The sequence below is a fragment of the Acanthochromis polyacanthus genome, chromosome 7 (assembly GCF_021347895.1).
Source record: "Acanthochromis polyacanthus isolate Apoly-LR-REF ecotype Palm Island chromosome 7, KAUST_Apoly_ChrSc, whole genome shotgun sequence".
NCBI lineage: Eukaryota > Metazoa > Chordata > Actinopteri > Pomacentridae > Acanthochromis > Acanthochromis polyacanthus.
This window is the reverse complement of record NC_067119.1, coordinates 40,117,392-40,138,790: the sequence shown is the minus strand read 5'-3', so window position 1 is coordinate 40,138,790 and position 21,399 is coordinate 40,117,392. Positions and strand designations below refer to the sequence as shown.

The window sequence follows — 21,399 nt, the reverse complement described above, 5'->3', positions numbered from 1 at the left end:
TCCACATTATTAAGCTCCGCTTTTACAGACCCCAAGCATGCCTTTGTGGAATGGCGACTTGGTAAAAAGTTCTGTGATGGCACTTGGTATCTGCGGTCGAATTCTTTCAGCATATCCGAAAAACCTTCTTTGCACACGACATTAATGGAGAGTGTGCATTTCACGATATAACGTGTAATGGCCGCAGTTAAACCTCGGTGGCGATTGGAAGTTTTTTCATATGGTGTAACAGAAGAAAATCTTTCACCAATTTTTGTCTGTGTGCTTGCCTTTCATTTGTCTGCCTTCATGGGAGTAGCTCGTGGTGTTTTAGATTGTAAGAAAACGGCATACAGTTTCTTGTGGTTGTGTTCGAGGTGGCTGTGCAGATTTGTAGTGTTTCCTCGAGACGTAGCCACAAGTTTTCGGCATGACTTGCAAAGTTCTTGCGTCTGTGACTCGTCTCGTCTCCTAAAGCCATAGTACTCCCAAATCTTGGAGGTGGGCTGTTTTTTAGGCACAAGTTGTTCGTTACAGTCGTCTTTCTCGTGTCCTGCCATGTTGTGTTGTGGCGCTGGTAGCAAAAGTGCTATTCGGGGTGGGGGGAGGGGGGTTTAAGGTCGCGCTCAATTGGTCACAAGTAAATGTCTATTTACAAAAAGCATGATTTATACATCTAAGTAATCATAAAATTATCACACAACTTTGCGATATGGATATCGCACTTACCAATATTGCAAAAACAATATTTTTTTGATATATCGTGCAGCCCTAATGGTGTCTGTTAATTGATGTTTGTGGAGTTTTAAAATTGTGATCGTTGTGTTGATTGACCCTGGATGCAAGAACCAAAGTTTCCTGTTCAGAGGTGCTGGAAGTGTTTATCTGAACTACTCCACACTGACAGCAACTGCATTGTGTTATCAAACATTCGACTCTTGAGCTGATTTTGTTGGAGACAGCCAGTCCTGGACAAAGTGACAGATGTGTGCTCTCTCATCATCACAGTAGTAACCATTATCTTTTGTCTCTTTGTCCCTCCAGAGCTCCCACAGTCTTATGTCTGTGAGAATGAGAAGACTGTCGTTGGCCATCAGCCCCATGACCAGGAGAGAAACTACATGGTGGACCATGAGGACCCAGAACCTCTACGGATTAAAGATCAGCAGGAGGAACTCTGCACCAGTCAGGTCCAATCAAACCCCGAGATTTCTCAAATTAAAATGGAACAGGAAGAATTGTGCACCAGTGTGGACCAATTAAACCCAGGATTACCACAAATTAAAGTGGAACAGGATGAACTCTGCTCCTGTCAGGAGGAAGAGTTAATTGGATTGAAACAGGAGACTGATACTTTTGAGGTGACTCCTGCTAATGAGGAAAGTGACCACAGTGAACCAAAACCAAACAGTGATCAGCTCCAGTTTCACATCTCTTGTGCAGCTGAGAGCCCAGATCAGGAAGGATGCAAGGATGTAGACTCAGGATCAACTAGATGTATCGAGCTGAAACCAAGACATCAGAGTAACAGCAGTCACAGTAATGATGTAGACAATGCTCCAACGTCAGCGAGACAGTGTGATAATGACAAGGCAAGAAAATCTGCAACATGCGAGATCTGTGGAAAAGCTTTTCGGCAGAGATCAAATTTAATCATACATCACAGAACCCACACAGGTGAGAAGCCGTATTCTTGTGAAACCTGTGGAAAAAGCTTCAGTCAACGAGGCTCTTTGACTGTCCACTCAAGACGTCACACAGGTGAGAAGCCATATTCTTGTGGAACCTGTGGAAAAAGCTTTAGTCGACGGTCCCACTTGACTGCCCACATGACATGTCACACAGGTGAGAAGCCGTATGTTTGTAACACTTGTGGAAAAAGATTTTCTGGTTCATCAGCACATTATAAGCACATGGCAATTCACAAAATGGGAAAGCCATAGTCTTGTGAAACCTGTGGACAAAGCTTCAGTCAATGGGGCTCTTTGACTGTCCACGAGACGTCACACAGGTGAGAAGCCATATTCTTGTGGAACCTGTGGAAAAAGCTTCAACCGTAGTTTTCGATTAAAAGCCCACATGAGAATTCACACAGCTGAGAAGTCGTGATCCTGAAACATCTGTGGAAAACATAATGTCAGAACTAAGCTTCAAACAACATGGAAGAATTGGTAGAGGTTAAAAGTAGATGTTTTCAATTTAAAGCTGCTGTCCGGAGTTTCCGTTTGTTTTCAATTTATGTATCATTTTTTAACAAAGCTTAAATGTGTTAGTCTAGTTCGATACTATAATATAAAGTTAGTATAACGTGATATGAAAATTTATTCCTGAGCTCCGCCTTCCTCTCGTAGACCCCCATGTTATTCCAAAAAGCGCCGGTCGCTGCCGACCAATCAAGTTCGAGCTTCAGCTTTGTCATGCTGTCAATCAACGGTTACGCGCACAGCAAGCAAGCCCATGCAGAGGTGGGCGAGCTACGCACTACGCAACCGCGCGCACATTTGTTTTGCTTGTGGAGGAGAGAGCATCAGGGATCAGCAACTTCCAGAAAAGTTACCAATCCCACGGCTTGTCGGGCCAAGAGACTGCAGGACGTTTTTTGGCTCGGGGTGCTCGCGTCGCTCCCCGACCACGGCCTCCATAGCCCGCCTGACGGCTTCGTTTAGATGCCCGACCTCTGGAGGAAGATGTTGGGGCGTCTGGGACATACTCTTCGTCAGAGGAGTCATGCAGTTCTGAACTCTAGATAGAAATAAATAAACAATGTAACACATATACACGCGTAAATGCACTAAGTTTGATAAACAACGTCATCGAGAGGGATACACGAGTGTAATCACATATTGAAACTTTACTCGTTAGTCCTAGCAGATTCATGTTATTTTGGTATTAGGACAAGTTAGACTCAATACAGCATTCTAACGTAATTCCTTTACTATTTACTAAATGTACTAAACGTAGAAGAGGGGAAAACAGCAAAACAGGCGAGATGCTGCAGCACTCCGGGCACTTCTCTCATGTACTGCGCACGTGCACAAATAAAGGGGCGAAATCAGAGGGAGGGAGGGTGGGACCACCAGTGTTTTGGGAGACGCTGTGATTCAAACTCCGGACAGCAGCTTTAAAGCACCTTTAGTCTGTGCTTCAACAACAATTGTGAGGAAGTATGTAAGCAATCCTTGATGATTAGACCAGATGGAGTCTGGACTGTGGTGGTGGTGGAGCAGGCAGAAGAACCAAACTTAATGTCTGGATGGATATGGTATTGGTACAGACTGCTACATTTCTGCTATCATGACATCCTTCATCAGCAGAGCAGTGATTGGAGATATTGTGAAGCTGTTTGGAACATTTTCACTTTCTGCTGAGAGAACATGGCTGTTCAGGTGTGAACATACTGCTGGAATCCACTCAGCTTGAGTTCTGCTGTCTTTCAAGTAAAAGGAGGCGACGAGATACAGAGACATTGTGACAGTAGGACACAACAGAGTGTGTCACTGCAACAGAGGAGATCTGGATGTGAAATAAAGTTGTATTAAAACATGTACAGCTCCATGACTGCTTCATGAAATGTTTTGAATGTTTTCAAAAAGATGAGCATTTACAAGTTGTTTAGTAATGAATGTAACATTGAAGAGCCCCAGCAAGAACATCTCTGAGTCCAATATCAAAGACATAACCAACATTATTGTGTTTTGAAGCAACACACAAGTGGTTTTACTAGTAGTAGCTGATACACTCCTGCAAATGTCAAAACCAGAAAAGTTAAAAACAGGTTAAGCTGTGCTGCATTTTCTGCTGGTTAGATAAAGGTCTTATGCTATTTGTTTCTTCTATTGTCACCACATAGGTCATCTGTGTGATTTGTTAGTAGGATCTCATTGTGTCGTCATACAGCACATTGAACTCTTGTATTGTCTTAACGTCCTGAACACTCCTCCTGTCCTCAGGGTCAAAAATGAACTGCCTCCACTGAGCCTTTAAAATAGAGCAGCTTAATGGAATTTTTAACCAAAAATGTATTTTACATGAAGAAACAACCTGTCTTGCATCACACACTTTGTGAATGCCTGTTTTTGCTTCCTCAGAGGGTAGAAAGACTGTATTTAATGAGTGAACACCATTCGTTTTTATACCATCATTCATGCTGTAACTGTTTTCTTTCTTTGAGTAGAGGTTTATTATCACTATTATTGCTGCTAAAGGTACTGCATAGGTGTAAACATTTCTTGTTTTGCAAGAGATAATACTTCTATAGCCTAATAAAGTACCAGAAATGTGCAGAAATGAACTTGAAATGTAGCCTAGCCATGCTACACCCATGTTTCTGACGGCACAAGGGTCTAGGAACGCTCGACAGGGAGGGAGGCGGGCTAAAAGGTTGTCTATCAAATCCCTCTGCAGCAATTGGGTAGGTATACAACCAATCAACGCAACGAATAGGCTGACGTAATTCCGAGAGCACCGGCGGATTGTGGCTAAGTCCCATTAGCTTCCCAACCAGCGGAGCCAACTGGTATATTAAGGATTTGCCATATCCCGTCGGCATAAGTCCAAATACGTCTTTCTTCTCAATGAAACACTTCAGTGCCGTCCTTTGTTTATCTTTCAAGTTGAATTTTAGCTTCAAATCTTTAAGGGCTGTGGCCAAAGCTGAGTCGAAAGATAACTGTTTATTGTGCGCCGGTTGTTTCTGTCAGAATCGTCACGCCTCTGTTGTCACTTCGTTACGCCCGCCTTCTGACTCTACACTTCATGGTGATTGGTCCGGCCAGTTTTAGGAGAATCCAGCCTCGAGCCTTATGGAGGGTAACTAGACCCACCCTGGCAGAGAATTGAATTCGTTCTCGTGGGTTGTCTAGCGCGGCGCGGCTACTTGAAATGCATTTTTGAAGGGAAACAACAGTGTACTGTATACTGGACAATGGAATGTAAAACTACAAAATAGTAGAATTCTCTCATCTTTTGAATCATTGCTCCCACTGACAAGCAGCATAACCTACATCAATCATAAGAATAGAAAAAATAACAGATTCAAAGCAAAATATTACGAACATATTAAGCTCTAATTAGCACACGGAGCACAGAATGCAACTGTATTTGTCACACGTGCAGCACACAGTATTTGTTTTACAGTCCTTGTTACTCCTTGATGACTGAAAAAAAAAATCTGATCTCTGACCTGCTGGGTACTGAAACCTGAAAACTGTCCTCATGGCTTCAGCAAAGAGAGAACTGGTGGTGTTGTCATGTGCAGCACCTTTCTAGCCTCTGAACACATTCCCCGTTAGTAAACGATGCTTTCAAGAAATGTTTCATTTGTTTGAAATTGGTAAAACTTGAGATTTGTTGTGGATGATTGATGTGGCACCTGCACAAGAAAGTTTTAGTTTTTGTGAGATCAATAAGTAGCACACTCTCAGCGTGTGTGTGTGTGTGTGTGTGGTCAGGTGCTGGCTATGCTTGTAGGGACCAAATGTCCCCACAACTGTAGGAAAACCGAAAACAATGTCACTTGTGGGGACCTCATTTTGGCCCCACAAGTTTAAACAGTGTTTTCTTGGCCATGTTGTTGTTATTGAAAAAAGTAAAAGTGCAAAAACATTTCTTTAGGGTTAGCCATTGTTTTGGTCTGGGTTAGGGGTTAGGTATGAATGGGAGTCAATGGTATGTCCCCACAATGATCGAAAAACATAGTAGTGTGTGTGTGTGTGTGTGCGCCCGCATGTGTGTGTTGCATGTTTTGTCTGTGAACTTGTGTTGTGTGGGGTCATGGATAGGTAACCCCCGGCACAGTATAGACACTAAAGATGTCCTCCTTGCAGCTGATTGTGGATTACTCACCATTCTCATTCTCCTCAATTTTCATTGTTACGTAGATGACACCCAGTTCTGCTTATCCAATAAATCCAACTCTACACTCCCTCCTTCCTCCCTCACCAACTGCTTGTCTGACATAAAATCCTGGTTCACCTCAAACCTGCTAAAACTAAACTGACAAAACAGAGATTCTTCTCATTGGAACAAAATCTACACTATCCAAAACTGACAGTTTCTCCCCCACTACAGGGTTCTCACCAGGATTTTTTTTCAGCGTAACGGCAGGTCCTCCCGCATGCGCAACAGACGGGAACGGGTCAATCGACAGGAAAGTACGGCTGAGGTGGGGAGACATAAATTAACCTAGATAGGCACCCAGTCGATAAAAACAAACGCACATGGCGTTATCTGTCAAAATAACAGCGCAGCGGTCCTAATCACAGTGTTAACCCTTTCTGTTCGGCCCCCGACCGTGGTCAGGAAGCCCGGGGTTAACCCCCTTCACTTCCTCAGCAGCTGTAGAGGCAAAGACACAGGAGCCCAGCCGTATCGAAGAACACTGCAGCCTTTATTGTCTATCAACAGTGGCTGAACCGCACAGTACCACCAACCCAGCAACTACACACCTTCTCTCCTCCTCTTCCGAACCGACTGCCGTCTCTCTCACTTGCGCTGCATTCAGGGTCACTCAGAAATCTCGCTCTCCCCCTCTCTCTCTCACACACACACGCTGCTCTCTCTCCCTCTCTCATGACAGAGCCACACACTCTTATAACAACAGCGTAGTCTTTGAAATGCGCTGGCGAGAACCGTGATCTGTCAAAATAACACTGTTGCGGCCCTAATCACAGCATAATCTTTTAAACTGGCAGCGTTACGGGCCATTACGACAGCGTAACGACCCGTTAGACAGCGTAAGGTTGTACAGAGACCTTCAAAAAAATCCTGGATCCTGACGGTGATCCGGATCACCTCCAAAATCTAATCGATTGTTACTTTTGCTCTTCCGGACATCCTGTAAAAATTTGGTGAAAATCCGTCCATGACATTTTGAGTTATGCTGTTAACAGACAAACAGACAGACAAACAGATGGCATGGCGGAGGTCTGCGCTCTCCGAGTGCTCTCTAGTTTCTTGATGCAGCCACATGGTCAATAAACTGTTTGCCTTCCTCAGCTACACCAGATGCTGTGGCAGCTGGTTCTTAAACCTTCCTCCTTGGGCTCCATTTTCAACTTCCTCAGCCAGATGGAGTTAAACTCTCTGTGCTCCTCGAGGGGGGTAAACACACCTATAGCCATTCATTCTCCCATCAACACACATGCACTCTCTCTTCTATTCACATCCACATATTGATAACAAAAGGGAATGTATGAAATCAACATGAAGCTCAATTTGGTTCCTACACCAACTTTATTGTCATTACACAGAGTCCAAGTATAAAGACAAATGCAGTTGAGTACGTAACTGTAAGTGCAAAAGAAGCAGTAAAAGTGCTTCATGAATAGTTTGAGTGTCTACAATATAATACGGTATAAACAGTACAAAGTGGTGTGATCACATTAAGTATATAAATGGAATAAACTGGAGAAGACAATATAAAATATATAAATGAACAATATGATATATATGCAGTTATTCTGTATCTTTCTAGTTTTGTCTTTGTAGCCTTGCTGTTGTTCAGAATCTGTTTTTATATTTTCTGGTTTATTTTAGATGAATACTTACAACTGTGATGACAGACAGACGGATAAAGATGAAGAGGGCGGAAGACAAAGGTAACCTTCAGGTGTGCTCTCCAGTTTGTTGGCCAAATATTCCATCATGGCTGTTCTTTTAGCCAGACGTTGATCTAACCATCATGAAGAACCACAAGTCAAACAAGTCAGAATTCATGAATAACATCATCAAGGCCCATACTGAAGAAGAATCGGGTTCTCATATACAAATTTACTCAGATGGATCTAACAACGCTGATAATGGTGAAGTCACTGTTGATTTATTCTTTCCAGTTTTCAAGATCAGAAAAGGCTTTAGAATTCCAGATGACAGCATTCACTGCAGAGATATCAGGGATCATTTTGGCACTTTGATGGATGATGGACAACAAACTGGTCGAGTCAGTCTTATGTAGCGATTCATCAGCTGTGTTGACATCAAGCACTGTTACAAATTCACAGAGCAGAGTGTGAGGTGGTTTTATTTGGGTTCCAGCACATATGGGTGTGGAGGGCAATGAGGAAGCAGATAGCTTGGCACAAAGAGCAACCAAGGAGGAAAGAATACAATTTGATTAAGCACACAGAAAGTCAGATTATGACTCTGTCATTAACAAACTAGTCAAAGAAATATGGCAGAGAGTTTAGGAAGCAAAAGAAGAGGGGGACTGATTTTGATATTTAAGGTAAAATGGGAAAAGTAAGAAGGCACTTCGGTGGTGCAAGAAGAGACTCAATTGTTGTAACCTGGCTAAGACTCAGACACTGCAGCCTGAAAAGTGAACTGGCTTTGATTGGGAAGCACAGAGATAGGAACTGTGAGTGAGGTGAACTAGAAACTGTGAGAAATGTTCTTAAGTGTAAGCTCTACTCATGCCAACAGAAGAAACATTAGAGACTAGGAGCAGCTGGACGAACTGTTTTTAATCTTTGCTTTCTACTTAACATGGAGGAGTGGACAAATATGAAGAAACTTCTGAACTTTCTCATGACCACAGGACTGCATAAGAAAATATCGAGGATTCTCTAAGGACTATGAGTAACATCCAGTAGGTGGCAGCAATACGCCAGTGATGCGTCTAGTCCGCCTAATTCAATGAGGAAGAAGAAAGTAACTCAGTGTTTCTGCCGGAACTTCACAGTGTGACACCCGGCGGATGTAAACAAAGAAGCATGAGCAGAGTTAGCTTCACTGCTGTGTGGACTGAGCTATAAAACGGCTGTATTATAGTATGAATGAGAAATATCAGAGCGATAAAGTAACGATGTGTTCAGTTGAGTATCTGAGAGAGTTGATCAGCGACAGACTAACTGCTGCTGCTGGAGAAATATTCACAGAGTTTGAAAAAACCATCGTCCAGTACCAGGAGGAGATCGATCGTCAGCGCAGACTGCTGGATGTCATCTGGAAACCACACATCCCCTTACAACCCATAGGTGTGTATGTGTTTTGATGGTGAAGAATTCCACTTATAGCATGTGTAGTGGTTGTGTACTCTCTCTTGCATTGTGTAGATAATCAGACTGTGGCAGCATCCTCCCTATTGGCATCAAATCCGTCGTTTATTTGCGGGAGCTGGTCAAACACAGTGATATTACTCCCACAGTCGTGCACATGGTATAGTCCTTGGGCCAGGACTCAAAATTTCAGATATCGGTACCACCCGAGGTGACCAATTCTTTTTGGTATTTTTAACTTGCTATATGTCTCTAGTTTGCATTTTGATATGATAGCCCTTGGATACTTACAGCTAAATATATGTTATCGCCGGTTTAATGGACATGACCTACAATGAAATACATGAAGTCTGAGCCAAAAGTCCTGTCAACACGACAGGACAGTTTGATGTGATTTTTCCTTCATTGCGGAAAAATATGAAACCCCACATGCTACACATGACCTGCATAATAACTTTACAGCACAGAACAATACTATAACAAACATGAGACTGAGAAAGATTTCGTTGCTATGGTAACAAGATTTTCTGTAAGCAGGACGGAACAATAAAATAGTGAAAATTTGACAAACAATTTCAAAGTTAAATTCTATTGAAGTTTAAAAAAAAGACAAACCATGTCTTGTGATTTGTGGTCAGTGTCAGACAGCAGACTATAATTACCAGTTAAACAAACAAAATACCTTTTAAATGATAGCAAAACTGTCAAAATTGTGATGACAAGTTCAGAATATAACCCAATTATAACAGACTGCTACCAGAATTCATCGTATGTCAGAACACTATTGCAAATGCTTTTGCAGTTTTTATTTTAATCACATTTTTATCAGTTCCATCCTGTTTTTCTATGCAGTAATTCTCTGAGAACAGTACAGAGTTATGAGACAAAAACATAAAATAGAGGTAGGAGTCATTTCTTACACGTATCAGGATCATATAAAATAAAGGCAGTCATTCAAGTTAATTCAAAGTTAATCCTAGAAAAGGAAAGGATATTACCATAGTTAACTGATCTAATTCAACTTAATTAACCTTAATTAGAACTGTTAAAGACAATTTGCATAACTAGGCATTTCAGCAGTTTCTTCAAAGGACCTGAAAACAAAAGTACACCTACCGAACAATATAGAAAAAAACAAGGGATGGCAAATATACAATTATCAAATAAGCAGGAAAAGATGCATTCATTTGGGTCTGATGTTTAATTATTATAATATGTGTATAATATATTTCTCACAGTTTTATTTGATTATTGAGTTATATTAAATGTGACCTTTGCGTACTGCAAGATTTAACCCGCTGAAACCCATTGATGATATTAATGTAATTTCTTTTCCTTTTTAAACAGTTTTTAGCCTCTAATCAAGAAAACAATGTGACTTTATCATTGTTTGAATTTTTCAGGATTTTGTGAAAATGTTACAAAATTAATGTAGGGGACACAAGCCAGTGGGTTGTGTCAGGAAGGGCATCCGACGTAAAACTTTGGCCAAATCAAACATGCAAATCAAATGTATGACTTCCATACCGGATCGGTCGAGGCCCGGGTTAACAACGACCGCCATCGGTGCTGTCGACCTACAGGGTGCTGGTGGGAAATGGTCGACTGTTGGTCGAAGAAGGAGGGGAGGAAGGTGTGTTCACAGGAAGAGAGAGAAGAGGAACACCAAGAGTCTAGGACTGAGAGTAGGGACTTTGAATATTGGAACTATGACAGGAAAAGGTAGAGAGCTGGTTGACATGATGCAGAGGAGGAAGGTGGACATACTGTGTGTCCAGGAGACCAGGTGGAAAGGTAGTAAAGCTAGAAGTTTAGGAACAGGGTTCAAGTTGTTCTACCATGGTGTAGATAGGAAGAGAAATGGAGTAGGAGTTATCTTGAAGGAGGAGTTGTTAGGAATGTCCTGGAGGTAAAAAGCGTGTCAGATCGAGTGATGAGCCTGAAGCTAGAAATCGAAGGTATGATGTTCAATGTTGTTAGTGGGTATGCTCCACAGGTAGGATGTGAGCTGGAGGAGAAGGAGAAATTCTGGTTGGACCTTGATGAAGTGATGCAGAGCATCCCTAGAAGTGAGAGAGTTGTCATTGGTGCAGACTTCAATGGACATGTTGGTGCAGGAAGGGCATCCGACGTAAAACTTTGGCCAAATCAAACATGCAAATCAAATGTATGACTTCCATTTGTTGAAGTTTGTAGCGAGTCTCTGACATCTCCTGAGGAATCCCAGCCCGTTCTTCTTTGGTAAACCTCTCAGAATCCTCCAGATTTGATGGTCTTCTGGTATGGACCCTGGTTTTCAGTTGACCCCACAGATTTTCAGTGGGATCCCAGTCAGGGATTTGTGCAGGCCAGTCAGTCACGTTCACTTTGGTCTTCTGGAGGTAGATCTTCACAAGGAGCAACGTAGGTTTTGGGTCGTTGTCATGTTGGAAGACCCAGAACCAGTTTAGCAGCTGACTGCTGGAAGTTTTCTTTCTAAATCTTCATGTATCCTTCTTTCTTCATGATTCCTTAAACCTTGACCAGATTCCCAGTTCCAGATGCACTGAAGCATCTAACAGCATGATACTGCCACCATGTTTAACTGTGGGGGCGGAGTTCTTTGGGTGCTATGCCTCTCCCTTCTTTCTCCAAACAGAAGCAGCATCTCTACAACCGAAGAGCTTCAGTTTGGTCTCATCTGAAGGACACGCTTCCAGTCTTCATAATCTTTCTCCGGGTTGTTCTCAGCAGACTTCAGTCTGGCTTGAAGGTGTCTCTTCAGTGGAAGTGGAGGGTTCGGGTTCAGTCCACTTCTGTGCAGGGCTCTAGTGACGTCTTCTTTGACGCTACAATTCCTGACTTCTCTAAGTCATTATTAACCAGTGTTTTGGTGGTTGTTCTGGCATCTTTAGACACATCTCTCACAGGTTTTCTTTCCAGAGTCTTTGGAATCTTTGGCTTCCTCCCTCTGCCAGACTTGTTCTGTGCTGTGTGGCTCTCTCTGAATTTCTTGATGAGACTTCTCACTCCACTTCTGGACACTTGGAAACACTGTGATAACTTTGTAGACCTCTCTCCTGCTTTGTAAGCATCAACAATTCTTTTCCTCTTTTTGTTTTTGACATGATGCTTTCTCAAGTAATAGCTGAAATCCTTAAGTTTTTATACTGTGTGTAAAGTGTAGGACAACCCCAGTTTTACCTTGATTGATTGATTGATTGATTGATTGATTGATTGATTGATTGATTGACTGATTGACTGATTGATTGATTACAAGCTGTGAGCATTATAAAGTTAAAACACATGATTGCACAACAGCGGTTTGTGGTTTCGCTCAATTAAACGGTAAATTCTTAAAGGGGCTAACAATTTTGACCCTGGTAGCTTTTGGTTTTTGTTGAATAATTTTATTTCTGTGTGCAAAACAAAATAAAGTAAGCTTCTAAAATAAACTAGGATGTTTGGGAAAGCTGAGATAGAAATTCCTTGATGTGTTTAACAGCACTTGGGAATTTAAAAAAACTCAAAACTTAAATTTCATGGCGTGGCTAATAATTTTGTCATAAACTGTATTATACTTTTTAAAAAATATTTTGAGTTATCACTAAAAATCTGTATCTGTATTTCTATATGTATAAAAAAAATATTACAGATCAAATACTAAAATTATTGAAATTGTTCCTAAAGAGAGCTGGGGGCGTCAGTGAAAGGCATGTTGTTTGAACTTGGAATATGGTATGTCTCACGGTATTAATATGTTCCTAAAATACATTCCAAAAATGTTGCAATTTTGCAATTCAGAGTGTGGGGTGATGGGATATGCAGTGTGTGTCTACATTCAGGCAGAAATAGGTACAGTTGAACAGCCTTAAAAAAATGTTGTAATTTTGCAGCTGTGGGCCTCATAGGGTTAAATGGATTGCGATACAGTGCTTATGGTAAATGTGACCGTTTCACAAAAAAGTGACTAAGCTGCCAGTGTGGAAAGGCTATCACATCTTAATGTACTTATATTAAGCTAATGTACTTTTTAGTACCACTTTGGTCTGGTCACCTGAGGTGGTACCAATGTCTGATCTGGTCCATGGACTAATATAGGTTGTCAAAACATAAAAGATGCGTCTTTCCCATCGTTGTAAGGCAGATGTTATGCTACAAGCCCAGTTTTATCAAAAGTAGCTGCCTTTCAAGTTGCAGAAATAACGTTGGTGTTTATAAGCAGCCGGCTGTGAACAGGGACCGCCTGCAAATTGCAAAACTGCTGCAACAGCGAAGAGAGACACAAATATTCAATAACCTCACTCTGATACACTGTAGTGTCACCGGAAACACTGCAGCCTTCAACTGGCTCCAGTGTTATTCCTGCAGCTTGAAAAGACAGCAACTTTTGATAAAACTGGGCTTGTAGCACATTGTCTGCCTTACAACGATGGGAAAGAGGCATCGTTTATGTTTTAACAATGTATATCTAATGAGTTATTGATGCCGGAAGTCTGAATCTGTGAATATCTTTTCAATTTTACTGAACTGTGGCCCCGAGGAGTCGTGGTCTACGTCCTTTATTTTCGTTTCTGAAAGGTGGCAATCCTAACTCTCTCTTGCATTGTGTATGTAACCCGGGTTATCTGCACGTCTGCTATATTTGGCGCGCCCCTCCACAAAACCTGCGCAGCTCTGCGTTGTGTTTCTGTTGTATTTGGGTGCAGGGTGTCATGCAGAGGGAGAAGAGGTGCATATGGCAGCGGTCCTGATTGTGATAGAGACCCTTATTTTCACCGGCTCTCGCAGATACGACCTTCAACCGTCCAAAAACAAAGAACATCTAGCGAAACATGGCGCCCTCCGCCAAACAAGCCCAAGCTACCGTGGCCTGTAAAGGACAAAAATGCTAGAAATCATTGGCTCAGTTAAACAACCTGCAGTGCTAAAGCTCCACCTAGTGGTGTGATTTAGTTACTGCCCTACATGGAGATAATCAAACTGGGAGCATCCTCCCAATTGGCATCAAATCATTATTTGCAGGAGCTGTTAAAACACACTGATATTACTCTCACAGTCGTGTATGTGGTAACCTCCAGATAATGCTAAAAACACAAAACAATTTATTCAGCACGGAGGTTAAGCTTAATTAGCATTTTGCTAGCGGAGCTTAAACTGGTCATCTTACCACAGCAACCGGACACAGCATACTGAGACGCAATGTGGGGGAAGACATAGATATGAAGAATAGATACACCAGCGCGCTGCAGCAGCCGGCTAAGCAACATGCCTACCTGGCGGCCATCTCGGAGGGGGCAAAGTTCCCATTCAAAGCAATGCATGCACATTGAAAATAAATCAGAATCTGCTCATTTTTCAACTGATTTTCATGTGATTTAGTTTATTGTCAACGTCAAAACATGTGCTATTGATAGAGAATATTTGATCTGAAAAAAAAAAAACACCGAAAAAGGCATCCTACAAATGTAGCCTGCAATTTTAGTTACCTTATTATTTAGGTCCAGAGGCCAGGGAATCTTTTCAATTCAACCATTACATATCTAAAAGTAAATACTTACACATGTGGAAAATGTTTTGAGATCAAAACATTTAATTGCAAATGTCATCTGTTTATTTATTAGGCAGTTGTATACATATAACAAGGAACTAGACTAGAACAGGATAGAATTTATTTACATTTACAATACACACCACAATTACAATAAACAGAATTATTATTAATATTAAGTATTATTTATTTATCTCTCTCTCTCTCTAGGCTGCTATATAGTTGCAGCAAACCCCTCTCTCCTCAGAGCTTCTTCCCACTTCTTCCTCAACCCATAGTCTTTGGGAAACCTACATGGAGTAAAGAAAAAAAGTAGACAGAGAAGTGAATAAGTATGCACACAACAACATATTTATCAAGAAATCATGCTAATAAATTAAGTACAAAGAACTGAATTAGCCAATATACTGGAGACCAAAGTCATTTAATTTGATAAGTATAACCTGTCAAGTGGGGCCTAGTTATTTGAGATCCCAGGAGCAACCACTACCTAAATAAAAGCTTTAAGCAAACCAATGAAAAGTTAAAATGAGAAACTATATAAGTTAACCACATGATTATGCTTATGCTTGATGCAAGAATGATTTTAATAGGCTGATATGTATTCTGAAAATGATGATTGCTATAGAAGAGAATGATTTAAAAAGTGATTCAATGTAACTGATTGTGTCTTTAAGCTGTGATATTAAGTGACAGTTCTGAGTTTACACAGGATGGGAAAAGCAGAAGTCTCCTCAGAAATAAGGAACTTGGAGTTTCCACAGGATGACAGGATGGGCTCAGGCCTACATTGTCATGACAACTGAAGTGTGTGTAACAAGTGGATGTGTTAACAGCAGAGATTGATGAAAAGAATATGAATATGTATGTGTAATAGGAAGAAGGTTGTGTCTTAAACCTATGAATTAATCACCTGGGTGTACCTACTAGTTAGAGTTGTGTGTAGAAATGTGTATGTGCTAAGCTGAAGTCGAGCTAGGGTATAAAACCCAGAGTCAGAGACACTGAATTCGGAGTTCTCCCCCGGAGGGGAGAGATGCTGCTCACCGGAGCTGCCGGAGAGCATTGCCAAAGTTCTGGAGAGTCGACACCGGACCTTTTTGCCCAAGAGACGTGAAGACAACGCAGGACTTAGGCTCCAGAGTTCTTTGAGGACGTCATTGGAAGCAAAGTTGTTCTAACTTTGTTCAAAAGAAGAAGACCACACTCTGCCAGACGGAGAGTCCTGAAAGGTCTGCAGTTATCCAAAGAGATGAAGAGAAGACAGCACCTACGACATCCAGAGAGGCGCAAGAGGCAGCAGCAGAGGGCTGCTCCACTCCAGGGGCTGGAGGACCCAGTGACCCACCGCAGCCTGATGAGACGGGGGCTTTCCACCACCACCATCCGACTGAGAAGACAGCTGAGACGCCCGCACTTGTGTTCCAGCTGCTACTAAAGATAACTGCCAGACCAACGATTGGCTTTCAGGGCCTCTCCACTCCCCCTGCCTAGGAAGAACACCCTCCGCCCACAAAGAAGACTTCGTACCGAGTCTACTGGTCGATCGAGTGGCTCTCCCAGATGCAGGTGAAGACCGGGCGTGGCAGCTAAGGCCTGGCTGTCCGTCCTCTCTCTCCTAAATTTACTAATTAGAGAAGATTCTTAGGTACGCTCAGCTTAGCTTAGTCTAGTTTAGTTAGAAATAATCAGAAATAATTAAATTGTTTAATCATGAATTAATGCTGTGCCCCTGCTAAAACTTGCTTAATAAAACGCTATATTGCATTTAAAGAGAAGTCTTATGAGATTATTATGATTCACCTATTCTGCATAGTGGTAAAAAGTTAAGTTGATTGTGTGCATTAAATCTAATGGTTCTTAAAGGTTACTTTAATCCAACTAGTTATTTAAACATTACCCCTGAGGTTAGTTTTCCAAACCTCTAAAACGAAACTAGGAATATCAACAAGTGCCACAGTTTTAAGAGGAAAGCTGTCGTTAACAAATGTGGTCAATAAATCAATTCTGCTACTTAGGAGGGCTGCTTAGTAAGAGAGTATTTATTGAAGTAAGAGGGGTAAGACGTTTGGAAGAAGACAGTTAGGACCTAGGCGAGTATTCCTCAACACCAGCTTAATTATTCTGCTGAAACCTGTTAGGTGGAATACTAATAGGCAGATAGAATCTAACCCTTTAAACGGAGAGCTGGTCCTGAATTAACCTGAGGAAAGTGTTAAGGAAGGCTATACTGACCGACAAACCTTGTTTAGTAACATTTAAAGTATTTAAGAGCAGTCCTAAAGAATTGCCTATAATCCCAATCATAAAATGGGTTTGGAGGAATAAGATAGATGCTAATCTGGATATATATGAGTGAGGCTTTATAACTACTATTGGTAGTATTGGTGGTATTAAAAGTAATGCGAGTACTATCTGTCTGCTTATCTGTCTGTCTTGTAAGACGTCTTTGAGTGTCCCAAAAAGCGCTATATAAATTTGATGTATTATGATTATTACTACTAGTAGCAGTGGTAATACACCAACTACTGCTGCTGATACGGTCACTGCTACTACAACTTGTAATACTAGTACACATGCTGATACTACTTCTATGACTCTAACATCTACTTATACTACTACTCCTGCTTGTACTTTTAGTATTACTACTACTGCTTGTACAACTTTACTACAGCTACTATTAATCATCTGGTATTTAGTTGTCCAGCTGTTAGCCTGTGTTAGTGTTTTGCTAGTGGCTAACTAGCTAGCTCTCATAGACTGGAAGCTCTCAACAAGATTTAATAATGAAAAAAGAGCCAAAAACTATTCTTACCTGTGGAAAGTTATTCCAAGTTTCCTTGTCTTGATCATCCGATGTAGTGTACAACTGTATGCAGCACACTGAGCCACCATTCTTCTTGTTATAGTTTTCATGCCACTGACATCAATGGAAAACACTGAAACTTTGCCCCCACTAGCTTAGTGTCTCCGTAGGCACGGCGCTCAGAGGGGCGTGTCGTATCGACTCTTCATATCTATGGAACACACCCCAAGTCTGCAGGGGCCCGGACTTTGTGCGTCCACACCATATCCGGTAGTCACTGTGGGAACCAAATATGTAATATGATATGGCAAATAGAATCATTAACTCCACTACACATGTAGAACATCATGAAGTGTTCAGGTGAATAGTTAACGGTGAACTGAGACACATTGTGAGGAAGAGAGAATGGACTCATAATATGGTGTCGAGGGCTGCACGATATTGGAAATATGTGTGATATGGGTGTCAAGAACTGCGATATCGATATATATTGGGATATTAGATATTAGTGCCGTTGTCAGATGTGATAGCCACTTGTTTCTCTTCTTGCAACCCCCAGTTCGTCAACACATCCCACAGGGCAGCCGCTATATTTTCACCGGTGTGGGAGTCTGGAAAGTAGGAGACTTCTAAGCAGCGTGTTTTCTGTTCAAAGTCATTTGTGAGAAAGTGAACAGTAAAACTGATGTAGGGCTCAGTAGTACGACTGGACCATAAATCTGTGGTGCTTGCAAAGAAATCCACATTATTAAGCTCCGCTTTTACAGACCCCAAGCATGCCTCGTACATCTGTGGAATGGCGACTTGGTAAATGCACTGCTCGAAAAAATTAAAGGAACACTTTTTAATCTAAGTATTGCATCAAATCAGTGAAACATGTGGGATACTGATCTGGGGCCTCATTTATAAAACATTACGTAGGATCCATACTAAAGTTTGCATATGCCGAAAATACGAAATGGGCGTATGCCCTTCGCCCCTGATTTATACACACGTGGACAAAATTGTTGGTACCCCTCAGTTAAAGAAGGAAAAACCCACAATTCTCACTGAAATCACTTGAAACTCACAAAAGTAGCAATAAATAAAAATTTATTGAAAATTAAATAATCAAAATCAGCCATCACTTTTGAATTGTTGATTAACATAATTATTTAAAAAAACAAACTAATGAAATAGGGCTGGACAAAAATGATGGTACCCATAACTTAATATTTTGTTGCACAACCTTTTGAGGCAATCACTGCAATTAAACGATTTCTGTATTTGTCAATGAGCGTTCTGCAGCTGTCAACAGGTATTTTGGCCCACTCCTCATGAGCAAACAGCTCCAGTTGTCTCAGGTTTGATGGGTGTCTTCTCCAAATGGCATGTTTCAGCTCCTTCCACATATGTTCAATGGGATTCAGATCTGGGCTCATAGAAGGCCACTTTAGAATAGTCCAACGCTTTTCTCTCAGCCATTCTTGGGTGTTTTTGGCTGTGTGTTTTGGATCGTTGTCCTGTTGGAAGACCCATGACCTGCGACTGAGACCAAGCTTTCTGACACTAGGCAGCACATTTCTCTCCAGAATGCCTTGATAGTCTTCAGATTTCATCGTACCTTGCACACTTTCAAGACACCCTGTGCCAGATGCAGCAAAGCAGCCCCAAAACATTACTGAGCCTCCTCCATGTTTCACCGTAGGGACAGTGTTCTTTTCTTCGTATGCTTGGTTTTTGAGTCTATGAACATAGAGTTGATGTGCCTTACCAAAAAGCTCCAGTTTGGTCTCATCTGTCCAAAGGACATTCTCCCAGAAGCTTTGTGGCTTGTCAACATGCATTTTTGCAAATTCCAGTCTGGCTTTTTTATGACTTTTTTCAGCAGTGGTGTCCTCCTTGGTCGTCTCCCATGAAGTCCACTTTGGCTCAAACAACGACGAATGGTGCGATCTGACACTGATGTACCTTGGCCTTGGAGTTCACCTTTAATTTCTTTGGAGGTTGCTCTGGGCTCTTTGGATACAATTCCAACGATCCGTCTCTTCAATTTGTCATCAGTTTTCCTCTTGCGGCCACGTCCAGGGAGGTTGGCTACTGTCCCGTGGGTCTTGAACTTCTGAATAATATGAGCCACTGTTGTCACAGGAACTTCAAGCTGTTTAGAGATGGTCTTATAGCCTTTACCTTTAAGATGTTTGTCTATAAGTTTTTTTTCGGATGTCCTGGGACAATTCTCTCCTTCGCTTTCTGTTGTCCATGTTCAGTGTGGTACACACCTTTTCACCAAACAGCAGGGTGACTACTTGTCTCCCTTTAAATAGGCAGACTGACTGATTATGAGTTTGGAAACACCTGTGATGTCAATTAAATGACACACCTGAGTTAATCATGTCACTCTGGTCAAATAGTTTTCAATCTTTTATAGAGGTACCATCATTTTTGTCCAGGCCTGTTTCATTAGTTTGTTTTTTTAAATAATTATGTTAATCAACAATTCAAAAGTAATGGCTGTTTTTGATTATTTAATTTTCAATAAATTTTTATTTATTGTTACTTTTGTGAGTTTCAAGTGATTTCAGTGAGAATTGTGGGTTTTTCCTTCTTTAACTGAGGGGTACCAACAATTTTGTCCACGTGTGTAAAACTGTGCGTAAGTACAGCTGCATGCAATTTCTTGATAAATCAGACACCAGCTGGAAGATTGCACAGATAGATCCACCTCACATTCCGCCCACAACACACCCACATTTTACCATGAATGGTCAATGCAAAGTAACTCATGAATGTATCTGTATATAAATAAGCTGCTGATCCACAGCATTTTACAGTGCCGGCCTGCAGTCTTTTCCCCACACTGCTGTGTGTCAGGATGAATGAATCATGTGTTGACCCAGGCCACCCTGCCACTAAATTTGTTATGATCATGTCCGATGTACAAATAATTTGTACACTGATTGAATGTACATTTTTTCGGTTCACATAGACAAATTCATCTTCACTCGGAGCCCTTACAGCAACATGAGTGCAGTCAGTTACGCCGATTACATTTGGGAAACCGGACATCGCTGCAAATTGCCGTTTAATGTTGGCCTGTTCACCCACAGTGTAAGGAAACCTGATGTATTGACTGGTCATGTTTATAATGTAATCCAAAACAGCTGGCATTATTGCGCTGAGGGATGGTTGTGATATCCCAGACCTAAAGGACATCATTTAACTGTATATCAGACCCAAACGGGATTTAGACAACAAATGTAACCTCATATATTCTTCATATAAAACACATACCTGTCGGCCAATTCCTACTGGAAGGAGCCGGTGTCACCAGAAACCCCCGAGTCGTCAGCTCCTCTGTCTGTACCGGGATGGCGTGGTTTCGGCTGGTGGGTCTGTCTAAGACGGCCCAGTTCAGCACATAGATCCAAGAGTACTGCTCTAGGGAATCTGAATCGGATTATTAGCCAGTCATCGTCATGGGCAAATCCCCGTGATCCCTAAAATCTCTCTCCATTCTTAACGTGATCTTCCAGCAATGCCAGCGCATCCATTGTGCCACATTACGCACGGCTGTCAACCGCTATTTATCCACTTGATCAGCGATTGGACTGATTGTCACGACTTTTCCAAATTAGTAATCAATCAGTGCCACTCACCGCTCTATATCATTTGAAGATGGAAGTTTGATATATGAACATAGTTTTGCAAATACAGTCGTAGGCCGAATGGCGCACTATATGAACATCTACAACAATGAGGGTTTATGATTATCCGGCTCGACAAGTCTAATATGTGATAACAATAAAGGTTTGAGATCAATCTGGTTTCAATTCACCACTTCACCCTCCGGCACTGCCTTTCCCTCTGTCTCCAAAATGTACTTAAGCAAGCATCAAAGTTGGCGCACCGGTGCGCACATTCTCATGCCAAGTTTGTTTTTGGAAATCACAACATACACAGCGTACGCCACTTTCTATGCAAAGTTTGTGATTTATGCCCTGTTTTGTGCGTAAGCAAGCATCAAGCATCAAGGTTGGCGCACCGGTGCGCACATTCTCACACCAAGTTTTTTTTTTATAAATCACAACCCTTGCGTAGAAAGTGGC

At 41.6% G+C, this 21,399-nt stretch overlaps 1 protein-coding gene across 13 annotated transcripts in view; it reads left to right on the top strand.

Annotated features, from left to right (window-relative positions):
- LOC127534684 (zinc finger protein 239-like) overlaps positions 1-21,399 on the top strand; it is a 214,726-nt gene that overhangs the window by 29,869 nt on the left and 163,458 nt on the right. For 2 of the 13 annotated variants that reach the window (XM_051950542.1, XM_051950539.1), the window contains exon 2: positions 1,024-1,571. The exons of 5 other annotated variants lie outside the window; for them this stretch is intronic. In XM_051950542.1, coding sequence (XP_051806502.1) covers positions 1,024-1,571 — 548 coding nt within the window. Of the gene's footprint in view, positions 1-1,023; positions 3,525-7,515; positions 7,578-7,628; positions 8,955-21,399 lie in introns of those variants that run through there. 6 more of the 13 variants (XM_051950544.1, XR_007942944.1, XR_007942940.1 and 3 more) reach the window with 6 other exon arrangements.